The sequence below is a fragment of the Anguilla rostrata genome, chromosome 13 (genome assembly GCF_018555375.3).
Source record: "Anguilla rostrata isolate EN2019 chromosome 13, ASM1855537v3, whole genome shotgun sequence".
NCBI classification, from domain to species: domain Eukaryota; kingdom Metazoa; phylum Chordata; class Actinopteri; order Anguilliformes; family Anguillidae; genus Anguilla; species Anguilla rostrata.
The window spans coordinates 5,174,288-5,197,205 of record NC_057945.1 but is presented as its reverse complement, the minus strand read 5'-3'; the positions used below and the strand labels follow the sequence as shown (position 1 = coordinate 5,197,205).

The 22,918-nt window shown below is 46.7% G+C and overlaps 1 protein-coding gene across 1 annotated transcript in view; it reads right to left on the bottom strand.

The window, feature by feature from the left end:
- Window positions 1–22,918, bottom strand: part of LOC135238299 (disco-interacting protein 2 homolog B-A) — an 81,351-nt gene that overhangs the window by 23,090 nt on the left and 35,343 nt on the right. Inside the window, exons 3-21 of the mRNA XM_064306079.1 lie at window positions 21,033–21,197; window positions 18,765–18,887; window positions 18,162–18,374; window positions 14,477–14,623; window positions 13,444–13,563; window positions 12,594–12,791; window positions 11,779–11,870; window positions 10,765–10,875; window positions 10,230–10,353; window positions 8,938–9,047; window positions 7,132–7,234; window positions 6,565–6,575; window positions 5,771–5,864; window positions 5,144–5,263; window positions 4,229–4,343; window positions 3,075–3,214; window positions 1,266–1,402; window positions 964–1,044; window positions 89–216 (exon numbers count right to left, since the gene is read on the bottom strand). Of these exons, the coding sequence (XP_064162149.1) occupies window positions 89–216; window positions 964–1,044; window positions 1,266–1,402; window positions 3,075–3,214; window positions 4,229–4,343; window positions 5,144–5,263; window positions 5,771–5,864; window positions 6,565–6,575; window positions 7,132–7,234; window positions 8,938–9,047; window positions 10,230–10,353; window positions 10,765–10,875; window positions 11,779–11,870; window positions 12,594–12,791; window positions 13,444–13,563; window positions 14,477–14,623; window positions 18,162–18,374; window positions 18,765–18,887; window positions 21,033–21,197 (2,332 nt within the window). The remainder of the gene's footprint in view (window positions 1–88; window positions 217–963; window positions 1,045–1,265; window positions 1,403–3,074; window positions 3,215–4,228; window positions 4,344–5,143; window positions 5,264–5,770; window positions 5,865–6,564; window positions 6,576–7,131; window positions 7,235–8,937; window positions 9,048–10,229; window positions 10,354–10,764; window positions 10,876–11,778; window positions 11,871–12,593; window positions 12,792–13,443; window positions 13,564–14,476; window positions 14,624–18,161; window positions 18,375–18,764; window positions 18,888–21,032; window positions 21,198–22,918) is intronic.

Here is a 22,918-nt window from a genome sequence, read left to right as displayed (position 1 = left end):
CACACACACACACAGAGGAGGCTGGGGTGGCCTGCAGAGGAGGCTGGGGTGGCCTGCAGAGGAGGCCGGGTTGGCCAGGTCCGCTCACCTCCCGCGGTACACGGTCTTCATCGGCTCCACGGCCAGCGCCGTGGCCACCAGGTCGTCCGCGTTGTGCCTCCGGCCGCTCACCATCAGCAGGCCCTCCAGCCGGCCCACCACGAACACCAGGCTGCCCTGCGGGACGGGACGGGAGGGGAGGGGGGTCACAGGACTACCCTCAGTCTGTACAGCAGGAGCACACCCTGGTGGTTCTGACGGGAGGGGTGATCAGTGCTATTGGGGCCTGGGGGAACATGCTGCGCTGTTCATAATAACAGTGATGAAACTGACATTTTCATTTGCCTTCAGCCCAAACATCAAAGGCAAATGTTAAGGCGTTTTCAAGGTGTGTGTGTATATATATATATATATATGGGGCGGCAGTGTAGTACAATGGCTAAAGAGTTGGTCTTGTAACCTAAAGGTCGCAGGTTTGATTCCCCAGTAGGACACTGCTGTTGTACCCTTGTGCAAGGTACTTAACCCGCATTGCTCCAGTATATATCCAGCTGTATAATTGGATACAATGTAAGTAGCTCTGGATAACAGCGTCTGCTAAATGCCTGTAATGTAATATGTGTATATATATATATATATATATATATATATATATATATATATGTGTGTGTGTATATAAAACTACAACAGTGTCATAGCAGCAGTACCATACCATAATAATATACATAGTAACGGTGTCAGTTCAGTAACGTACATGGTAAAAGTGCTGTTGCAGTGTTATTGCTGTAGGTACACAGGGGGTGTCAATGCTGTAGCACAAAAAGATTTACACATCTTCAGTCTAAAGCAACAATGCTTAAGTTACACCAAGAATACCACAGAGAAAGCACTGAAGTCGGCCATTTTATATTCCTGCTCACTTACCGGCCCCACGAAACCCAGCAGGCCGGACCGTACAAAGGGAATCTCTCCTATCGGGGTCCCACTGGAGTTCACAGGAATCACCTGAAGACAAACGCGTTTCATTTTAACACCACCGCTTTTTCAAATTCTGGTTCATGGTACAGCACGTTTCAGTGTGGTCGACGTTCTTACATACACGTACTTAAACAGCTATGTTCCAGTAGATCATTCACCTAAACTGGACTGTATACTTACTGCATGTTTTGTGTGCAGAACACACGAATAAGCCCATGAACGACAGAGACAAGAGCGGAAAAAAATACCTCAAACGTGTTTTTGGTGACCCCTGACAGGCCGTAGTACATGGTCCCTCCAGCGCGAGAGTTCACCAGAATCTCTCCGATCTCGTCCGTTTTACACAGCTGGGGCGGACCGTCCGGCTTCACGATGCACATGAGGGCTGTAGCACACAGAATCACAGTTAGGGCTGTAGCACACAGAATCACAGTTAGTGCTGTAGCGCACAGAATCACAGTTAGTGCTGTAGCGCACAGAATCACAGTTAGTGCTATAGCACACAGAATCACAGTTAGTGCTGTACCACACAGAATCACAGTTAGTGCTGTAGCACACAGAATCACAGTTAGTGCTGTAATGCACAGAATCACACTTAGTGCTGTAATGCACAGAATCACAGTTAGTGCTGTAGCACACAGAATCACAGTTAGTGCTGTAATGCACAGAATAACAGTTAGTGCTGTAGCACACAGAATCACAGTTAGTGCTGTAATGCACAGAATCACAGTTAGTGCTGTAATGTACAGAATCACAGTTAGTGCTGTAATGCACAGAGTCACAGTTAGTGCTGTAATGCACAGAGTCACAGTTAGTGCTGTAATGTACAGAATCACAGTTAGTGCTGTAATGCACAGAGTCACAGTTAGTGCTGTAATGCACAGAGTCACAGTTAGTGCTGTAGCACACTGAATCGCAGTTAGTGCTGTAATGCACAGAATCACAGTTAGTGCTGTAATGTACAGAATCACAGTTAGTGCTGTAGCACACAGAATCACAGTTAGTGCTGTAGCACACACAATCACAGTTAGTGCTGTAATGCACAGAATCACAGTTAGTGCTGTAGCACACAGAATCACAGTTAGTGCTGTAATGCACAGAATCACAGTTAGTGCTGTAATGCACAGAATCACAGTTAGTGCTGTAATGCACAGAATCACAGTTAGTGCTGTAGCACACAGAATCACAGTTAGTTCTGTAATGCACAGAATCACAGTTAGTGCTGTAATGCACAGAGTCACAGTTAGTGCTGTAATGCACAGAATCACAGTTAGTGCTGTAATGCACACGAATCGCAGTTAGTGCTGTAATGCACAGAATCACAGTTAGTGCTGTAGCACACTGAATCACAGTTAGTGCTGTAATGCACAGAATCACAGTTAGTGCTGTAGCACACAGAATCACAGTTAGTGCTGTAATGCACAGAATCACAGTTAGTGCTGTAGCACACAGAATCACAGTTAGTGCTGTAATGTACAGAATCACAGTTAGTGCTGTAGCACACAGAATCAGTTAGTGCGGTAGCACACAGAATCACAGTTAGTGCTGTAGCACTCAGAATCACAGTTAGTGCTGTAATGCACAGAATCACAGTTAGTGCTGTAGCACACAGAATCACAGTTAGTGCTGTAATGCATAGAATCACAGTTAGTGCTGTAATGCACAGAATCACAGTTAGTGCTGTAGCACACAGAATCACAGTTAGTGCTGTAGCACACAGAATCACAGTTAGTGCTGTAATGCACAGAATCACAGTTAGTGCTGTAATGCACAGAATCACAGTTAGTGCTGTAATGCACAGAATCACAGTTAGTGCTGTAATGCACAGAATCACAGTTAGTGCTGTAGCACACACAATCACAGTTAGTGCTGTAATGCACAGAATCACAGTTAGTGCTGTAATGCACAGAATCACAACTGTGAAATACAGAGTAACCATATCTGCACTGTAATGCTCAACCACGGTGTCCATGTTGAAACACACGGCTCCACCGCTCCAGTACAGAGCAGCTCTCACAGCTGTGACAGACGACCCAGGGAGAGCTGAGGTCCCTCACCTCCGGGCATTATGTGTCCCACGTCCTGCACGGTCAGCGCGGAGTTCTTGTCCTCCGTGTTGACGCGGATCACGCCGTGGCTCAGCCCCCCCATGGACAGGATGGCCCGGGCAGGGAGGGGCGCCCCAGGAACCCCTGGCCTACGGGAGGAAGAGGGAGGGATGAGGGAGGGTGACGGAGAGCTTCAGAGGAGCACTGAGAACGTTCACAACCGTAAGCGAAACGCTGAGTCAGCCCAGCACGGCCCCGGATTAAATCCCAGACCACAACGGTGTCGACTGTAGCAGGCCGCCTCGTAGGGTGACGCATGATTGGTGACTGGATCCAGGCTGCATTTTGAAGTCCAAATTGTGAAAAAATACAAGTGGCAAACAAAACGTGCTGGACCTACGCGTTGCAGCCTCAACCTACCCTGATGAAGGCCGAGCGAGGCCACAACGCGTACGTCCAGCACATTTTATTTTTCTTGCCATGTTCCAATAAAGGCTTTTAACTTCACCGTCAAGAGTGCCTTGGATCTCTACCTGTTTGCCACTTGTATTTTTTTCACAATTTGGACTGGCAAACAAAACCCTTTTTGACACATTGATAAATTCCTCCTTTATCCAAAGAGCACCTTCTCTAACCTTTTTGCACTGTCCCAAAAGGCTTGAGGATCATCCAGGTGCATTTTTGCAGATGTGAGATGAGCACTGATGTTTCTCTTGGTTAGCAGTGGTTTCTGCCTTGCTACTCTCTCATGAATCCCATTTTTGTCTCTTTCCTATTGTGAAGTCATGAACACTGACCTTAGCTGAGGCTAGAGTTCTTTGGATTATTCTGGGACCTGTGCATTTATCAAGTGGTCACATGATACCACGACACCGCAAAACCATTAAATTTCTGGACTTATCATTCCAAAAACACACTGAGACACCCCTAACTAAAGAGGCGGTTTGGGGGGGGGGCGCAGCCATGTTCTGGCGGGACAGACAGAATGACCTTCAGGGGAAGGGCGGAGGTCATGTCTCCGGATGTTCAGAGGCGTGCCTCTTTGAGGAGGGGGCAGAGAGGCGGGGCAGAGGGGGGTGGTTACCTGCGGATGGCCACGGTCATGGCCTCAGGTGCCCCTTTGAGGAGGGGGCAGAGGGGCGAGGCAGAGGAGGGGTGGTTACCTGCGGATGGCCACGGTCATGGCCTCGGGGGACGTGGCGCAGGGGCAGATGACCTCAGGCTTCAGCCCGTGTACCAGGAAGACGTTCAGGAAGGCGTCGCAGGAGGACACCGACCCTACGACGCAAACACAGGGACGGAGAGCAGGCTTTACTCGCCAGGCCCTTCTTCCGTTACTTCAACACATTACAGGAGCAGATCAACTTACGTGACAAGAAGTGATACGTGTGGGGGATAAACCTAATTTAAAACTAGAAGAGTGCGCTCAGTAGAGCGCAGATCTCCGCCAGGCGTGTCTGTCCGTTTGGAAGCAGTTGTTGATTGATCACTTGCGACCCCTTAGGTTAAGAGGTTAGGAGGAGTGAGGAGTTAGCAGTCGATGTATTTCAATGGACAATGATGGAAATTAATTCAAATAAAATACTTGTCGTTGACCGATTTGGAAAAAGATTCCAGAATTGAGGTCCTTGGCATGCTGTCAGCATGCACAACAAATATTAGGCTGATCGGCCCAGTAGTATGTGAGATTAGCTGCGGACAGAGACACACACGCACAAACACACACACACACACACAAACGCGCGTGCGACCAAACGCAAGATCCCCTCCAGGGGATTCAGCCTGGCGGAGATAACAATGGAAAAACAACAGGGGTATTTTTTTATTTATTTACAAGTAATTTTCTTCATGCTACACAAAAAATGCTAAACCCAGGCAAGCACGATTACTATAAGTCATTACACAAGTAGGGGTATGATCACTATGATAAAGTAATGAGCATATCAGAGTGAGAAGTGCTTTAGGAGTGAACATAATGGAACAGAATAGGACAGATGCGGATTGAGACAGAGACGAGGTAAAGGGCAGAGGAGCTCGGCTGAATTCGGGATGAGAAAGGCGGAGTGTGGGAAACTCACAGGGGTTGGCGCCGTCCGCCACGATCAGCATGCGCAGAGACGACAGGTTGGTGTCCCGCTGGTCCCTGTGAGCCATCATGGCCCAGTGAAGGTCCCGGCACTTAACCAGAGCCACCCGAGCTGCAGGAGGAACGAGAGGGAGGGAGCTTCAGAACAAACCCGCCCTCAGCCGTGGAACCCAGTCCAAAGGACTTTAAGACATTGGTCCTTTGTGGAAAGCATTATACCAAAAAAACTGAATTGAACATTGAATAGAACCCAGGTCTAATATATAGATGTGTGTGTCTTCAGATCTGCCATATATATGTTCATACAGTTAAGTGCATTGGGATTGGTACAGCGTATTGAACTGTACATGTTAAATTGATTATGGTACTACATGGCACAAAATATGTCAAAACATCAAAAAAACTAATGTGGATTACATCCATAAAAGAGGATACAGCTAGAAGTCTGCTCTACACATGCACACCCCGTGTCAAGTCTATTTGCGAAGTGTACATTCTACAGCCGACCAATCAGAGACCTTCAGGCTCTTTGACTGACACATGCACGAGGATATGAACATGCCTCCGGTCTCATACGCTGACGTGTCTGTTGGGCACGCTGGCCCTGGCTGTCTCCTACCTTTGTGGGTGTGAACTCTCTGGACCCAGGAGAGGGGGCAGGCCTTCATCACGGCGTAGGGGACGCTGACGGTGTGGATGCGGTTCATAACGCTCTGAAACGCAGACCGCGCAAAACGCGTTCAAACCGATATGCAAGAGCAAGCCTGGCACTGTAGACCTGTCAGTGAACTTCCAGTGTGGCACAGTGGGTAGAACTGCGTCGACCGAAGTCGCTGGTTCGAATCACGGTAGACATGCGTTACCCTGAGCAGGTATTAACCTCGTTGCTCAGTAATATAGCTGTTAAATGGTACAAATTAAAGTCTATGTAAACAAAGTGATTATCTCATAAGCGTGCTAGAATGCCATAATGTATGAATTGTAACTCAGTGACACTGTGCAACATCTTTGTTCACAAATAACAGTCCATTAGATTCAAATACTTTGCTTTGAAATCCAGAGAGCAGTACCACCTGATTCTACTAATCGGTCCTGAAAGACTGAAGGTGATAGTAAACGGGTTACTGGTGGACCACCACAGGCCCTCCTTTGTCCCGAGTGAGAACACTGGGCTCATCCTGACATAATCATCCTAACGTCTGTTCTCCAAGTTGTGACTACAACAAATTGAATGACCCAGTTAAATTTACAAATACGTTGAGACAGCAAATTTGAAAAGAAGTCCCGAAAGTCCAGGAGGAGCATACCACTGGCTCCAAATGCAAATGTCATAAGAGCGAGTCAACGTAAAAGAGCCAATGACTTGTTACTGAGCAGCATGCCAAATCCATGTCTTCTTAAAGTCAGCATGACCATAGTTTCTCCTGAGAAGATGAGAGAAAACAGCAAACCAAGTGGTTACACTTAATCACAATACAAGTAAGTCACACATTACACCATTACTAGTAGAGCAAGATAAGAACTTAAGCTAGCAGAATTCTTCAAGAATGGACAATCATTTCAGCAAATTCAATATTAAACTAAGTCAACTGTGCAATCGGGTACACAGTCATGAACAACAAGCCTCTCACTGAGTCAAGCAGTCTGTTTACTAGGTGCTCTGAAAGTAATGGTGTGATGCTTTTCTGTCAGAACGAATGTGTACGCCCAGTGTTTCCATTCACACACAGACACGCACTGCCCTCTGCTGGACAGCACCCCAATTTCCTTCCTGGCCCCACAGTACAAATCCAAGGGGGCTCCGCACGCAGGCGGGCAGGCATGCACGCACACACAGACGCACGCAGACACACAAAAACACGCACGTGGTGGCCCAGGACTGAGTTTGGGAACCACAGCGACCGGTTGTGGGAGGAGAGAGCGACGCCAGGTGATCTGGTCGGAGGACGCGCCCTCGAACCCTGGGCGCCTATGACTCACCTTCACAGTAGTTGCACGCCTGCGTCAGGGCCTGGCAGTGCGTCAGCATGGCGACCTTCGACACGGCCACGCCCATCACCGTGCCCTCCTTGCTGGCTTTGTACTGACGGGGAGACACAAGGGAAGATCATAACAGCGTGACTATTCATTCTTACTTTGAAAGGTCTTACTCATACTTCTAGATAGATAGACAGATAGACAGACAGACAGACAAACAGACAGGCAATATACAGTAGGTGCATGGTAATGCATGTCAGTAGTATGTGAGGAGGGGGTTAGAGGGAGGAGTTCAGAGTCCTACTTTTGGTAGTAGGACCAAAATCTCTTAAGAGACAAATTCTTAAACCTTTCTTTAAATCTAGACGGATTCTCCGTATCACTCGATGCAGCTGTTAAAAACCTGGGTGTGGCTACTGATTCAGCCCTTTCGTTTCAGGCTCACATTAATAATATCACACAACAGTGGCCTTCTTTCACCTGAGGAACACAGCTAAACCGAGGAAGACACCGTCTCCTGCAGACACGGTATTCATGCCTTTAAAACCTCTCGGTTGGATAACTGTGATGCTTTATTGTCTGTTTTCACTAATTCAGCCTTGAACGTCTCCATATTGTACAAAATGCAGCTGCTGGGGTACTGACAAAAACTAAGAAATGTGGGCATATCAGTCCAGGGTTCGAATCTTATTCCTTCATCAGCTGTTGAATTTAAAACTGATTATAAGAGTCTACTCCTAACATATGATGCCTTAAATGGTTCAGCTCCAGAATATGTTAGAGAGTTCCTCATCTTCCTTTCTCCTCCTTTGTTCACAAGGTGTGGCGATTAGAAAATTTAAAGTAAATATAAAATTACAGCGGGAGGTAGATCCTTCTCTTACGGAGCTCCTGTATTATGCGATCATCTCCTACGCAAGTGTGGGCTTCAGACACACTCTGTATGTAGGCTGAAAACGTTTTTCTTTAGTCAAGTTAAAGATATCTGGGAGGGGTAAATCAGTTTCACAGAGCTGTTGCCCTGCCCCTACATGTAAACACCTCGCCTCTCCTAAGTTTACAGACTGCTCCAGCCTAGTCTCTCTCATAAGTTTACAGACTGCTCCAGCCTAGTCTCATAAGTTTACAGACTGCTCCAGCCTAGTCTCATAAGTTTACAGACTGCTCCAGCCTAGTCTCTCTCCTAAGTTTACAGACTGCTCCAGCCTAGTCTCTCTCCTAAGTTTACAGACTGCTCCAGCCTAGTCTCTCTCATAAGTTTACAGACTGCTCCAGCCTAGTCTCTCTCCTAAGTTTACAGACTGCTCCAGCCTAGTCTCTCTCATAAGTTTACAGACTGCTCCAGCCTAGTCTGTCTCCTAAGTTTACAGACTGCTCCAGCCTAGTCTCTCTCCTAAGTTGACAGACTGCTCCAGCCTAGTCTCTCTCATAAGTTTACAGACTTCTCCAGCCTCGTCTCTCTCCTAAGTTTACAGACTGCTTCAGCCTGGTCTCTCTCCTAAGTTTACAGACTGCTCCAGCCTCGTCTCTCTCCTGGTTCAAGCCCACACCATGATGTAAAACCTGGAGGCCTAGATACATTACCACACCCCTCTGAACTGCATATTACTACACACCTCTCTGCAGGGACTGCATACTTCACCAGTTAATTTAACTGCCTCTGGCCACAACCTTCACATTTTATCGTTTGTACCATTCGATCCCTCACTGCATTTCTATTAATTTTAACCGCTACACCAGCGGAGCCAGCGGAGGAGGGGCTGGCCAGACCTGTGCCTGGGTGTGGAGGGGCACGGGGGGGTGTCTCACCTCAATGTAGGCAGGGTCAGTGTTGGCGGTCGGTATGTGGGGCTGCCAGTCCTTGGAGGGCTTCGTCAGGTACTTTGAGTCGGTCACCACCCACTTTAGCCGCGGCCAACCTGCAAGAGGCAACAACGTCCTGATCAACTCCCCCCCCATTCTGCGATCGTCCAGCTGGGTGGCAAGAATCAAAATGGCCACAGCGACCCTGTAAGCAGGGCGGAGTTAGGGAGGAGACACTGTAATGTTAGAGCATCGCCCCAAAGTTTTGAAGAGGCCCATCAATAGTCGGAGACATTTAGGATTTGGGGATAGGAAGTGACACCAAGCATTCTAAACATTTTAATTATTTTTTTACTTATTTTAATTTTTAATTTTTTTTTAAAGTTTACGCTCACCATTTGGCAACCGCACCCCCCCCCCCTTCCCTTATCCCTCACCAACCAAACCATATCAAAGGCCAAAAAGGTCAAACTATCGATCAATCAAATTCTGACAGTTTATGTATCGTAGAAAACCAATCAATCACTTTAGCATTTAGCGTATCATATATTCTTCTTATAATGTTTAAAGTAAGCATAAATTCTGTACAAATTGGCTTTTACTCATAGTTTGACGATTGATACCAATTTCATTCCTGTGTGTCCCGTAGCCTAAAGAAATATTAGACAGTATCTTCAAGCTGCATGCTAACTGTGCTACCTCTATGAATGACTTATTCTGTCTTAATTTTTCCACGCTGAAGAGGTGAACAAACATTTCCCCGATTCTCACTAAATTCGCCATGTCTGATCTACAGCACATACTGGTGTTAAATTGAAAATTAAAATTTTGGAAATTTTGATCAAGTCCGAAGATGGCCACAGGACTGTACTTTCAATTTAGAGAAAATGACTGACCAAAGCCCAAAATACGACCACAAATTTAGGTTGACTGCAATGAAAGTTCAGGGGTTCACAGAAACACACATCATGGGTGAGCATGCGTAGGCACACTGTTACAGGCAATTACAATGGTTTGTAAAGTACTCATTGACATTGGCCCACAGCCTAAATGAGAAATTCAAGAAGTCCAGACAATTCTGCAACAGTCCTAAGAAGCACACCTCCTTTAAATTCAGCCTCAATTCATATTTTTGAAATTGAAGTGGGATGGAATTAATGTTTTTTGGATTTGGTTCGTAAGTCCATGAGAAGGCACCTCCCAATGCGTTACGGCTTACCCCTTTTTTAAAATGTCCTTTTCTTTTCCTCAATTTTCTCCCCAATTTATCGACGCCCTTTGCGGCAATGTCCACTGACCTTTGAACTGAAGTATTTCTCCGTTGGGGGTCTTGGGCAGTCCTTTCAAACAGACTTCACTGGTCAAGGCCAGGCCCACTCCACAGCTACCAAGCAGGAAACCAATCTGCTGACTTCCTGCATCCTAGGACACAAACACATACTTTCAAGCAACGCGTGTATCTTGATCTTCTAGCACCTCCACGTTGCACTTGTATCTTCATCTTGAAGTGGTAGCTTTTTATTATATCTCTTGTAACCATGCCTCACTTCTAGTTTGTGACTTGCCACAACTTTACTGACTAGCCAATGCTTTCTGCACAAACTAGACTTGATGTTCATGGCCATGGGTAACACATACTTTATGATACTTTTTGAGAATTGTACCTTATCTGACCGGTGTCTTGAAGTTGTTCCAATGACTTTCAGTTATTTTACGGCGTTCACGCACACACACACACACACACACACACACACACCCACCCACCCAAAGGTACCTTAACTTAGTTCTGTATGACATGCTCAGACATGATTGGTTAGAATTGCGGACTCTTACTTTGCGAGACAGTGGCACCTCTATGGGCACGGGGATGACCTCGGCGAGCAGGCAGCCATAAAAGGCCACCCAGAACATCCCAGGGTCACTGTTGGGATAGACCAGGGCCACCTGCCAAAGAGAGGAGAACACACCCAAGCACGGGTCACCCAAATCCTCAACACTTCGCAATTTACATAATATCATTTTTAGATGTGTGATGCAGGGATGTGTGTGGTACTCCAGGGATTTAGCCTCTTAAAGAGATCGCTGAAAGTATTATTCAGTATTCTCTAATTATTTCTGACAGTTTTCCCACACACCTCATTAATGAATCCGTTCATGCTCTGCGCAAATTAAAGTATAAATTTAATCAATTTCAGTCATCTTGGATCAAAGAATCCCGTTGTATTCATGAAAGATTTGGACTAGAGCATCGATGTGCATAATCAAATACAACTAATCTTGAGTTTTACTATTTCTATCACTTTCAGCAAAAGGAAACATGCGATTAAGAACACTGCATGGCTGGCTGTTTCAGTGCAACTGCCCGTGAACGATTCGTCTGAAATTTCCACACGAATGCCCACAATTTCAGTACATTTGACAGCAATTTGATACCAATAATGATCGAGACCCATCAATTCAGCGTAATATGTAACTGAGTTCAATATAATCAATTCAGTATAAGGTGCCATTTCAGTGTAACTGAAAGTGTCAGTGCCACTGTCAGTGCCAGCAGTTTCAGAGTACCTCCATGCAGCTTCGGTATTGCTGTTCCCAGAGTAAACTGGAGTAGTTTTTTTAATGACTGCCTGCAATCAATGTGAAGGGTAAGAAAACTCAATCGATTCAGAAGCAATCGTTCAGAAAAGCAAACTCAGGTCATTTTCGGCTCGGATGGCACTAATAACATTTGAGGGAAAAGGCTTCTCATACCCTAAGGGGATAACAGTAGCAGTGTTGGGGACTGAACGTTTATTAATCTAGAAGGTTCCCTTCTTTTGTTTTTCGCGAGTCCTCAGTCTCTCTTACCCGATCTCCAGCCTTCAGCACCTGCTCGTTCTTGGTTCCCAGTCTGTTGAGGAGGGTGTATGCTAACTTCACACTGCGGGTCCACAGTTTTCCTTGGGGGGGGGGCAACACACATTTTACAGTGACTAGGAACTCCTAAACAGTCAGACAAGCAATGGCCTCAAGGAACCAATCAGAATCATTGAAAAGTTTCAGTGTGCCTCAAGCCAACTGACCCTACCTCAAGCTGGATGATTACTCCGACTAACAAACTAGTAAAGTGCCAAAAATAGCGCTAAACGACAGAAAATGCAGCAAGCAATTTTTCTAGCTAAATTAATCTAAAGAGATAAAACCTTAACCAGGCAGGGAAATTTGGCAGTCATATTAGATGGGTTGAACACATAATACTCATCCATCACTCAAGAAGAGGGGCAGAGATGGGGCTTTTACCTACATCTGCATAACGGATGTGGGCAGGGCTCCAACAAAAACGAAAAACAAAACTTTTCACCCCAGGGAGACAGTGCATGGCTTTTTTTCCCCCCACACAAAACGCGGTAGCAGGGCTTAAATTGATATTTATTTATTTATTTATTTTTAAACAATCGTACTAATGAGATGTATCACATGGCAACAGGACACTCAAGTTTTAGAACTCAAAAAACGTGATTTGGTGTTCTCACCCTTCATTTTCAAATTCTGACATGCCCATTCAATCTAATTTTGGGTGTCCTTAAGATGACCAGATTAAAGAGGAGGAGAGATGTGTGATGCATGGTCGAAAGAGCCTCTATGGGCAGCGCCACTGGAGGCCCCCAGGGGAGGTGTTTTACCGTAGGTCAGCGTGTACAGGGTCTTGCCAGTGATGTCCAGGGCCGTGAGGGCGGGGCTCTTGGCTTGCGTGGCCCCCCAGCGGGCAAGGGCCGCCTGGAGCGCCGGGGGCCAGTTGCTGACCACGCCCAGGGGCTCCCCCTTCACCGGGACGATCTGGCGCCCCTCGGGTTTCGGGGTGTTGGGGTCAGGCTGGGGTACTGGAGCAGGGAGGAGAGAGAGGAGGGACGGAACGGCAGAGGGAATTTGGGGAGGCACAAAGAAAGACACTAAATACAATCTAGATGAAATATGATGGCTAATATAATCCGAGTCAAACTACCTAAAGGTAAAATGCCAGCTATTAAATAAAACATTTTTTTTTTCAAAACTGTAGCTGTACTCAGTTCTGTACACATTGTGCAGTTAGGTTCCTGCGGTGTTCAAGTGGCAAATCAATCTTTTTTCTATTATGTGCATGAAACTTCAGGCCAACTAATGTTACCCTCCAAATGATTCACGTTCGCAGCAACAATGTTCTGAGTCAGACCATGTCTACCGGTTCACCAGTCCTGAGTCTACCGCCCCCAACCATGACTCAAGGTGTTAAATATTTCACATGGGGGATCAAGTTTAGCTCCTCCCTGCAATTTGGGGATTTTCAACCCTCAAATCAGTGCTTTATAATGGCCAGGCGTTATATACCCATAAGAACATGAAACATCTAGCTAGCGAGGTTAAGGAAAACCAGACCATAATAACCGCTTTAAATTAGCCTCCCATCATCATCACATGGGTGAACAGACAGACAGCTTGCAGGCTTCTGCAGGCTCTTCCTGTACCTGAACATTTCCTCCTCAGTACTGGGCTTACCCTCCACAATCTCTTCGGCGTCGTCCACAAAAAACTCGCTCAGTGGTGGCCTCTTGGGGCGTTTGAGGGTATTGAGCAGCTGCTGGATCTTGGTGGAGACCCTGCTGTTTACGGGGACACCTAGATGAACAGAGGGACCCGTGGTCATACACACACATTACCATCATCCGACCTTAGGGGGACTACCAGGACAAGGGTCAAGACAATCACACTACATTTTACAAAGCACAGAGAGGAACAGGGTCACTTCCTAAAAGGGAAAACAGGGTAATTTGTTATGTGGGAGTCAATGTTGTTCTTGCAAGGACAGGAAATGGATGCTAAAACGCAGCCAATCACACACACACACACACACGCGCCCATGCACGCACACACACACACACTAACTTAAGGGAAATCCTTGTGTGACCAGTTTAGTTTTGTATTACCTTTTCTCACTGCCAGTCAAATGAAACAAAACACCAGGGTGGAAAAAAAATCAGAAGAAAAAAAATTATTTTTATTAGCAAAATGCTCATAACCGGAGATTTCAAAACACTGGCCACAGAATCTTGACCTGCCATCTAAACTAAATTTTCTATCTTGCCATCAGCCATTAAATAATATTTTGGCATTCATTTGCTCGACACTGCTTCACATATTCACTTCTGTGAAATTACAGAAATGACACAATCATCAGTAATGGCAACAGTACTTTGCTAACTTTAAATGCTTAAATTTCATGGATACATAAATGCAATAATTAAATCTTAATTATTCCTAGGATTATTGACCATACTCTTATGTGTATAGCATTTATCATTTTTATGTATGTTCCCCCTTTATCTTTTGGTTTAACCCAGTGAAGTGCTTTGAAATGAGCTCTCCAAACTGTGCTGAATAAAGATCATCATAGTAGTATTTACTGGCAATACTGATTATGGCATAATGTATGACGAACACTGCCCAATGTTCTCAGTAAAAGAAACACAGTGCTCAGAGAAGGTTTTTAAAAACGACCAATAGGAGGAACGGAAGGCAGTGGGGTCGTTACCGTCGGCGGTCTCCATGAGGCTAGAGCGGTTCGGGACCCGGCTGACGCCGCGGACGGGGGGGGTGGGGGGCAGGTCGACCCGGACGCCCCGCTCCTGCGCCGCCGTCGAGGTCACGTCCGGAGGCACACTGGCGTTCTCCGACGAGCCTGACGTCAAAACTGTTATTTACCCAGCGGGAAACGAAGAACCCGGAAACATCCGCACATGCATCAGCTGATAACCATTCGGACAGGGCTTTAGTCCTGAGAGTGTGTACAGGGCTTTAGTCCTGTGAGTGTGGACAGGGCTTTAGTCCTGTGAGTGTGTACAGGGCTTTAGTCCTGTGAGTGTGCACAGAGCTTTAGTCCTGTGAGTGTGCACAGGGCTTTAGTCCTGTGAGTGTGTACAGGGCTTTAGTCGTGTGAGTGTGGACAGGGCTTTAGTCGTGTGAGTGTGTAAGAGCTTTAGTCCTGAGAGTGTGTACAGGGCTTTAGTCCGTGTGAGTGTGGACAGGGCTTAGTCCTGTGAGTGTGACAGGGCTTTAGTCTGTGAGTGTGTACAGGGCTTTAGTCCTGTGAGTGTGTACAGGGCTTTAGTCCTGTGAGTGTGTACAGGGCTTTAGTCGTGTGAGTGTGGACAGGGCTTTAGTCGTGTGAGTGTGTACAGGGCTTTAGTCCTGTGAGTGTGCACAGGGCTTTAGTCCTGTGAGTGTGGACAGGGCTTTAGTCGTGTGAGTGTGTACAGGGCTTTAGTCCTGTGAGTGTGCACAGGGCTTTAGTCCTGTGAGTGTGTACAGGGCTTTAGTCCTGTGAGTGTGGAGTGTGTACAGGGCTTTAGTCCTGTGAGTGTGTGGCTTAGTGTGTGTGGAGTGTGTACAGGGCTTTAGTCCTGTGAGTGTGTACAGGGCTTTAGTCGTGTGAGTGTGTACAGGGCTTTAGTCCTGTGAGTGTGTACAGGGCTTTAGTCCTGTGAGTGTGTACAGGGCTTTAGTCCTGTGAGTGTGTACAGGGCTTTAGTCCTGTGAGTGTGTACAGGGCTTTAGTCCTGTGAGTGTGGACAGGGCTTTAGTCGTGTGAGTGTGCACAGGGCTTTAGTCCTGTGAGTGTGTACAGGGCTTTAGTCGTGCGAGTGTGGACAGGGCTTTAGTCCTGTGAGTGTGTACAGGGCTTTAGTCGTGTGAGTGTGTACAGGGCTTTAGTCCTGTGAGTGTGTACAGGGCTTTAGTCGTGCGAGTGTGGACAGGGCTTTAGTCCTGTGAGTGTGTACAGGGCTTAGGTCGTGTGAGTGTGTACAGGGCTTTAGTCCTGTGAGTGTGTACAGGGCTTTAGTCCTGTGAGTGTGTACAGGGCTTTAGTCCTGTGAGTGTGTACAGGGCTTTAGTCCTGTGAGTGTGTACAGGGCTTTAGTCGTGTGAGTGTGTACAGGGCTTTAGTCCTGTGAGTGTGTACAGGGCTTTAGTCGTGTGAGTGTGGACAGGGCTCTAGTCGTGCAAGTGTGTACAGGGCTTTAGTCATGTGAGTGCGTACAGGGCTCTAGTCGTGCAAGTGTGTACAGGGCTTTAGTCCTGAGAGTGTGTACAGGGCTTTAGTCCTGTGAGTGTGGACAGGGCTTTAGTCCTGTGAGTGTGGACAGGGTTTAGTCCTGTGAGTGTGTAGAGAGCTTTAGTCCTGTGAGTGTGTACAGGGCTTTAGTCCTGTGAGTGTGTACAGGGCTTTAGTCATGTGAGTGTGCACAGGGCTTTAGTCCTGTGAGTGTGTACAGAGCTTTAGTCCTGTGAGTTGTAGGTATGTGATGACAGGGCTTAGTCCTGTGAGTCGTGTACAGGCTTTAGTCGTGTAGTTGTGACAGGGCTTTAGTCCTGTGAGTGTGTACAGGGCTTTAGTCCTGCGAGTGTGGACAGGGCTTTAGTCGCTGTGAGTGTGCACAGGGCTTTAGTCCTGTGAGTGTGTACAGGGCTTTAGTCCTGTGAGTGTGTACAGGGCTTTAGTCGTGTGAGTGTGGAGTGTGGACAGGGCTTTAGTCGTGTGAGTGTGTACAGGGCTTTAGTCCTGTGAGTGTGCACAGGGCTTTAGTCCTGTGAGTGTGTACAGGGCTTTAGTCCTGTGAGTGTGTACAGGGCTTTAGTCGTGTGAGTGTGACAGGGCTTAGTCCTGTGGTGTGTACAGGCTTTAGTCCTGTGAGTGTGACAGGGCTTAGTCGTGCAGTGTGACAGGGCTTTAGTCCTTGGAGTGTGTACAGGGCTTTAGTCCTGTGAGTGTGGACAGGGCTTTAGTCCTGTGAGTGTGACAGGTTTAGTCCTGTGAGTGTGTACAGAGCTTTAGTCCTGTGAGTGTGTACAGGGCTTTAATCCTGTGAGTGTGTACAGGGCTTTAGTCGTGTGAGTGTGTACAGAGCTTTAGTCCTGTGAGTGTGTACAGGGCTTAGTCCTGTGAGTGTGTACAGGGCTTATCCTGTGAGTGTGTACAGGGCTTTAGTCTGTGAGTGTGTACAGGGCTTTAGTCCTGTGAGTGTGTACAGGCTTTAGTCTGGAGTGTGGACAGGGCTTTAGTTGTGAGTGTGTACGCTTTAGTCTGGAGTGTGTACAGGGCTTTAGTCCTGTGAGGTGTACAGGGCTTAGTCGTGTGAGTGTGTACAGGGTAGTCGTTGTGTACAGGGCTTTGTCCTGTGAGTGTGTACAGGGCTTAGTCTGGTGTGCAGGGCTTTAGTCCTGTGAGTGTGTACAGGCTTTAGTCCTGTGAGTGTGTACAGGGCTTTAGTCGTGTGAGTGTGTACAGGCTTTAGTCTGTGAGTGTGTACAGGGCTTTAGTCCTGTGAGTGTGCACAGGGCTTTAGTCTGTGAGTGTGCAAGGGCTTTAGTCCTGTGAGTGTGTACAGGGCTTTAGTCCTGTGAGTGTGACAGGGCTTTAGTCCTGTGAGTGTGTACAGGCTTTAGTCCTGTGAGTGTGTACAGGGCTCTAGTCGTGCAGTGTTACGGGCTTTAGTCCTGAGAGTGTGTACAGGGCTTTAGTCCTGTGAGTGTGGACAGGGCTTTAGTCCTGTGAGTGTGGACAGGGTTTAGTCTTGTGAGTGTGTACAGGGCTTTAGTCCTGTGAGTGTGTACAGGGCTTTAGTCCTGTGAGTGTGTACAGGGCTTTAGTCCTGTGAGTGTGTACAGGGCTTTAGTCCTGAGAGTGTGTACAGGGCTTTAGTCCTGTGAGTGTGTACAGGGCTATAGTCCTGTGAGTGTGTACAGGGCTTTAGTCCTGTGAGTGTGCACAGGGCTTTAGTCCTGTGAGTGTGTACAGGGCTTTAGTCCTGTGAGTGTGGACAGGGCTTTAGTCTTGTGAGTGTGTACAGGGCGTTAGTCGTGTGAGTGTGTACAGGGCTTTAGTCGTGTGAGTGTGGAGTGTGGACAGGGCTTTAGTCGTGAGTGTGTACAGGGCTTTAGTCCTGTGAGTGTGCGGCTTTAGCTTGAGTGGTACGGCTTTAGTCCTGTGAGTGTGTACAGGCTTTAGTCGTGTGAGTGTGGAGTGTGACAGGGCTTTAGTCGTGTGAGTGTGTACAGGGCTTTAGTCCTGTGAGTGCACAGGGCTTTAGTCCTGTGAGTGTGTACAGGGCTTTAGTCGTGTGAGTGTGTACAGGGCTTTAGTCGTGTGAGTGTATACAGGGCTTTAGTCCTGTGAGTGTGTACAGGGCTTTAGTCGTGCACAGGGGGGCGGGGCTTACTGATGCGGGTGTTGGCGAGCACGTCGGCAAGCACGGCAGGCTGGACTCGGCCCTCTCCGTGGGACAGGGTGGAGGAGGCGGAGGAGGAGGTGGAGGAGGGCTGCACGGTGCGGTTGATCCAGCAGTCTGGGCCCTGCATGTTTTGGGACAGCACTGCGTTCAGCGACGCCCGCCTCCGCAGGGAGCCCTCGTCCTCCGAGGCTGAGGAGGTGTCTGAGAGAGAGAGAGAGAGGGAATACGCATCAGAGTGCACACATACACCTGTCTATACACACACCTGACCCTATACATACACCTGTCTGTGTACATTCACCTGCCATTATACATACACCTGTCCGTGTACATTCACCTGACCCTATACATACACCTGCCCACACACACACACACACCTGACCCTATACATACACATGTCTGTATACATACACCTGACCCTTTACATACACCTGTCTGTATACATACACCTGACCCTTTACATACACCTGTCTGTATACATACACCTGACCCTTTACATACACCTGTCTGAAGGGGTGGAGTTGAGCACAGATTGGGCACAGTACATACCGGGAGGGGTGGAGGTGATTGCTGATTGGGCGCGGTACGTACCGGGAGGGGTGGAGGTGATTGCTGATTGGGCTTTGGTAGACCGTCGCTTGGTGGGCATGGGCAGAGCCATCTTCTGTGCTTTGTGCAGAGCCAGAGCTGCCTGCACAGCCTCAGTGTGGATATCTGCAAAACACCACACACTTATTCATACAGCAGACACACTTATTCATACAGCAGACCCACTTATTCATACAGCAGACACACTTATTCATACAGCAGACCCACTTATTCATACAGCAGACACACTTATTCATACAGCACACACACTTTTTCATACAGCAGACATACTTATTCATACAGCAGACACACTTATTCATACAGCAGGGACACACTTATTCATACAGCAGACACACTTATTCATACAGCAGGGACACACTTATTCATACAGCAGACCCACTTATTCACACAGCAGGGACACATGTACAAATACCATATTTACCTCTGTCTCTACCCAGACCTAAAAAAGTTCCAAATTTCATGCATTTCAGTGCAGCTGTTCATTAGAAAATGTTTTGAGTATCAATTACAAAGTACATGCAGGTGTGTACTTGTTGGAATACTTGAATTACACCCACTTCTCGATATTGGATGATCACATTACATTTGGAGCCAACTAACACATAAAAACAAATCCAAGCTGCAATTCATCAGGTAATGCTGTAGCTTAAACCAGGGTGTTCCTCCAAATTTTTGAGTCGCCAGCCAGGCGAGAAAAGTAGCCAGTTAAGGGTGTTGGTGGTGGGGAGACAAATTGTTCAGCTGACGGATTGTTAATAAAATAATGAGATAACCTTAAATATATGCATCTAAAAGTAGCCAGCCAAACAGAGGTGTGTAGTCCACCAATCAGCAGGTAGTCGGTGCTTAGGGAACTCCTTGCTAACCTCAAAATCTGACAACGGACATGTCCTGGCACAACTGGTGTTTTAAAGTAATGTGGGCAAGTTTACGGTATTTCACATAGGGCTGCAGGATGCATAGATGCTCAAGTGCATAGACGGTTTCCACCATAGATGTTCTAGTGCATAGGTGGGCTCCACCATAGATGTTGTAGTGCATAGGTGGGCTCAACCATAGATGTTCTAGTGCATAGGTGGGCTCCACCATAGATGTTGTAGTGCATAGGTTGAATTCACCATAGATGTTCTACTACATAGGTGGGCTCCACCATAGATGTTCTAGTGCATGGATGTGCTCCACCATAAATGTTCTAATGGATAGATGGGTTCCAGCACAGATGTTCCAGTGCACAGATGGGCAGAACAATATGGTGTCAAATGCAGACAACACCAGTACTGACTGTGGTAGCAGCCCCAGAGGACGATGCACAACAGAGGCCATGGTCCCCCAGGGATGAGAGGGTTTCAGGCAGCTGAGCTGCTGCTGGTCAGTTAGGCACCAGCCATACCACCCTATTGAGCTGCACATAAAATGTCTTCCTCCAACTCATTCCATTACATTCACTTAGCAGGCACTCTTCTCAAGAGCACCTTACAGTACTGAAGTGCATTAATCGGATTAATACGAGCGATAGAGCCAGAACTGGCTAACAGCATTCCCAGAACAGCGAGTAAAGGTGCACCATCTAAAGACGCACAACTGCAAGTGCAAAACAAAAACCAACATACACATTCTAAATAGCCTATATGCAGACAACACCCAAAACAAGCCCTAAGAATAGAAACATAAAGCCATAGAAATACCATATACCATAAAAATACCACAGCCCAAATTAATGTGAAAGTGGTTTGTTTCACTAATGTGGGACCAGTACAGACAGGCACTGTGACTGGGAGTTGCCCCAACGTTGTGGAATGCAGGGTTTGAAGACTGATTCTCCCATTCTCCAAAGCAGTAACAGGAAGTCCTGTGTTCTGGAGGAGGGTATTTGACCCTCTACCAAACTGACAGAGGAAGGTGTAGCTGCAGCACAGGCTGGGTACTCCCAGGAATTGGGAGAAAAAGAGGGAAAAGTAACTAAAAAAAGTTACAGCGGGAAGCTCATTCCAAAACCGGGGAGGTAGTACAGAGCTATACCATTAGTAGATGCCAGTTATACTGCCGATTTTCTTCGCTACTTCATAGTAAATTGATGAATTAATTGATTAATTAATTAATTTGCCAGAACCTCCTCTTACCAGATGTCCTCAGGCTGAATCAGCCAGTGATTTAGGCTCTCTATTCATCGTCACATTTCAGAGCTTGGATCACACACACAGTGCTGCTTCATGCGCTACGTTTCGACGGCGAATTTTCCGTTTCCCTCACCGGATCGGTAGCGGTCATCCCGGGCGCCGCCGCTGCGGTGGGACCGGTGGGAGCGATGGTTGCGATTGGAGGAGGAGGAGGGAGGCGGAGCCGAGGTGGGAGCGGGAGCGGGAGCGGAACTGGGACCGGAGCCTCGATGGTCACTCTGTAGGGCAGGATCCACGCCTGAGGGGGGGAGACACAGGATAACAAATGCATTGGGGAAAAAGGCCACACATTCAAGACCACAGCAGGAGACATCAGTCATTTCAACAGCTGCATTGAAAGTGCAATACGCGGGGCAGCTAGGCATGCTGTTCAGACATCTCGTTCATTACATTACAGGCATTTAGCAGACGCTCTTATCCAGAGCGACTTACACAACTTTTTTACATAGCATTTTACACTGTATCCATTTATACAGCTGGATATATACTGAAGCAATTTCGGTTAAGTACCTTGCTCAAGGGTACAACGGCAGTGTCCTACCCGGGAATCGAACCTGCGACCTTTCGGTTACAAGCCCAGTTCCTTACCCACTGTGCTACACTCCGTCCACTGCATGGACGGCCCTTGCAGTCTGCCATACTGTGAAAAATTATCTGCCCCCTTCCTGATTTCCTCCATTATTAAATATTCATTCACATATTTTCTCATTAAATAGTCATTTAAAAAAATATGTTTTCTCTTTACTCAGGTGCGTAATATTTGTCTAATATTACATTTTGTCTAAAGAGCTGAAACCATTCAGTGGGACAAACATGCAATAACAGAAGTAATCAGGAAGGGGACAAATACTTTCTCACTGCACTGTAGGGGGGTTTAAGTAGTCAGTGCTGATGAATAAGATTAGGCATTCATAATTTTGCATTTGTAAGCATTTTACAATTCATTGAAAAGGTATTTGCTTAAAAGTATATCCAAGCTGAATGAAAAAATTACATTTAAATTACTGAATTTACTTGGTCCGGGGAAAAGACAACATTGTGATGCAACCTAAAAATTCTCATTCACACTTTTTTTTTTTTTTCCAAAGGTGATGTTCATATGCTGACAAAAATCATCTCCAAAATATCACTTTTTAAAATAACTGATATCCACCATTTTTCATCGTATTTTAGCCAATCAGAGGCAGAGGTAGAATATTTTAATCTGTGGATCAAGGTACTGAAAAATATTTCCCCAAACGTGTGACTGCACTAATAAAGCTCTGCTGATTTCTAGCGAAATGGCCATGCAGTACCAGTGCACACCACTAGATCTACAATAATGTCACACAGGAGGCAGGATGAGAATGTTCCCGGATTTTCATAGGAGCCGTAGTGACCTTAACTGAGGTAAATGTTTGGGTGCAATTCTGACAAGGTTTAAACTCTTCTATTCTGTAATATAAGCCCAGTTTGGGGTAAAACATGTTTGTGAGAAGAAAAAAAACTCACTGCTAATGACTTCTAGTATGTATGCTCAATGAATGTATACAATTTTTTTTCCTGCTGTTCTTGTGTCCATGGCAATGCTTCTGTGTTATTCCAGGAGACACTGAACAAGAATTTTAATTATTCTAATGAATCACCTTCCACCCCGCTTACTTATCACCTTCCCCCATTTAACACCTTTTCCACTGCTTACTTACCACCTTCTCCCAGCTTACTAATCACCTTCCCCCTGCTTACTTATCACCTTTCCCCTGTTTACTTACCACCTTCTCCCAGCTTACTAATCACCTTTCCCCTGCTTACTTATCACCTTCCCTCCTGCTTACTTATCACCGTTCCCCTGCTTACTTATTACCTTCCCCAGCTTACTTATCACCTTCCCTCGTGCTTACTTATCACCGTTCCCCTGCTTACTTATCACCTTCCCCAGTTTACTTATCACCTTCCCCCTCCTTAATTATCACCCCCCTG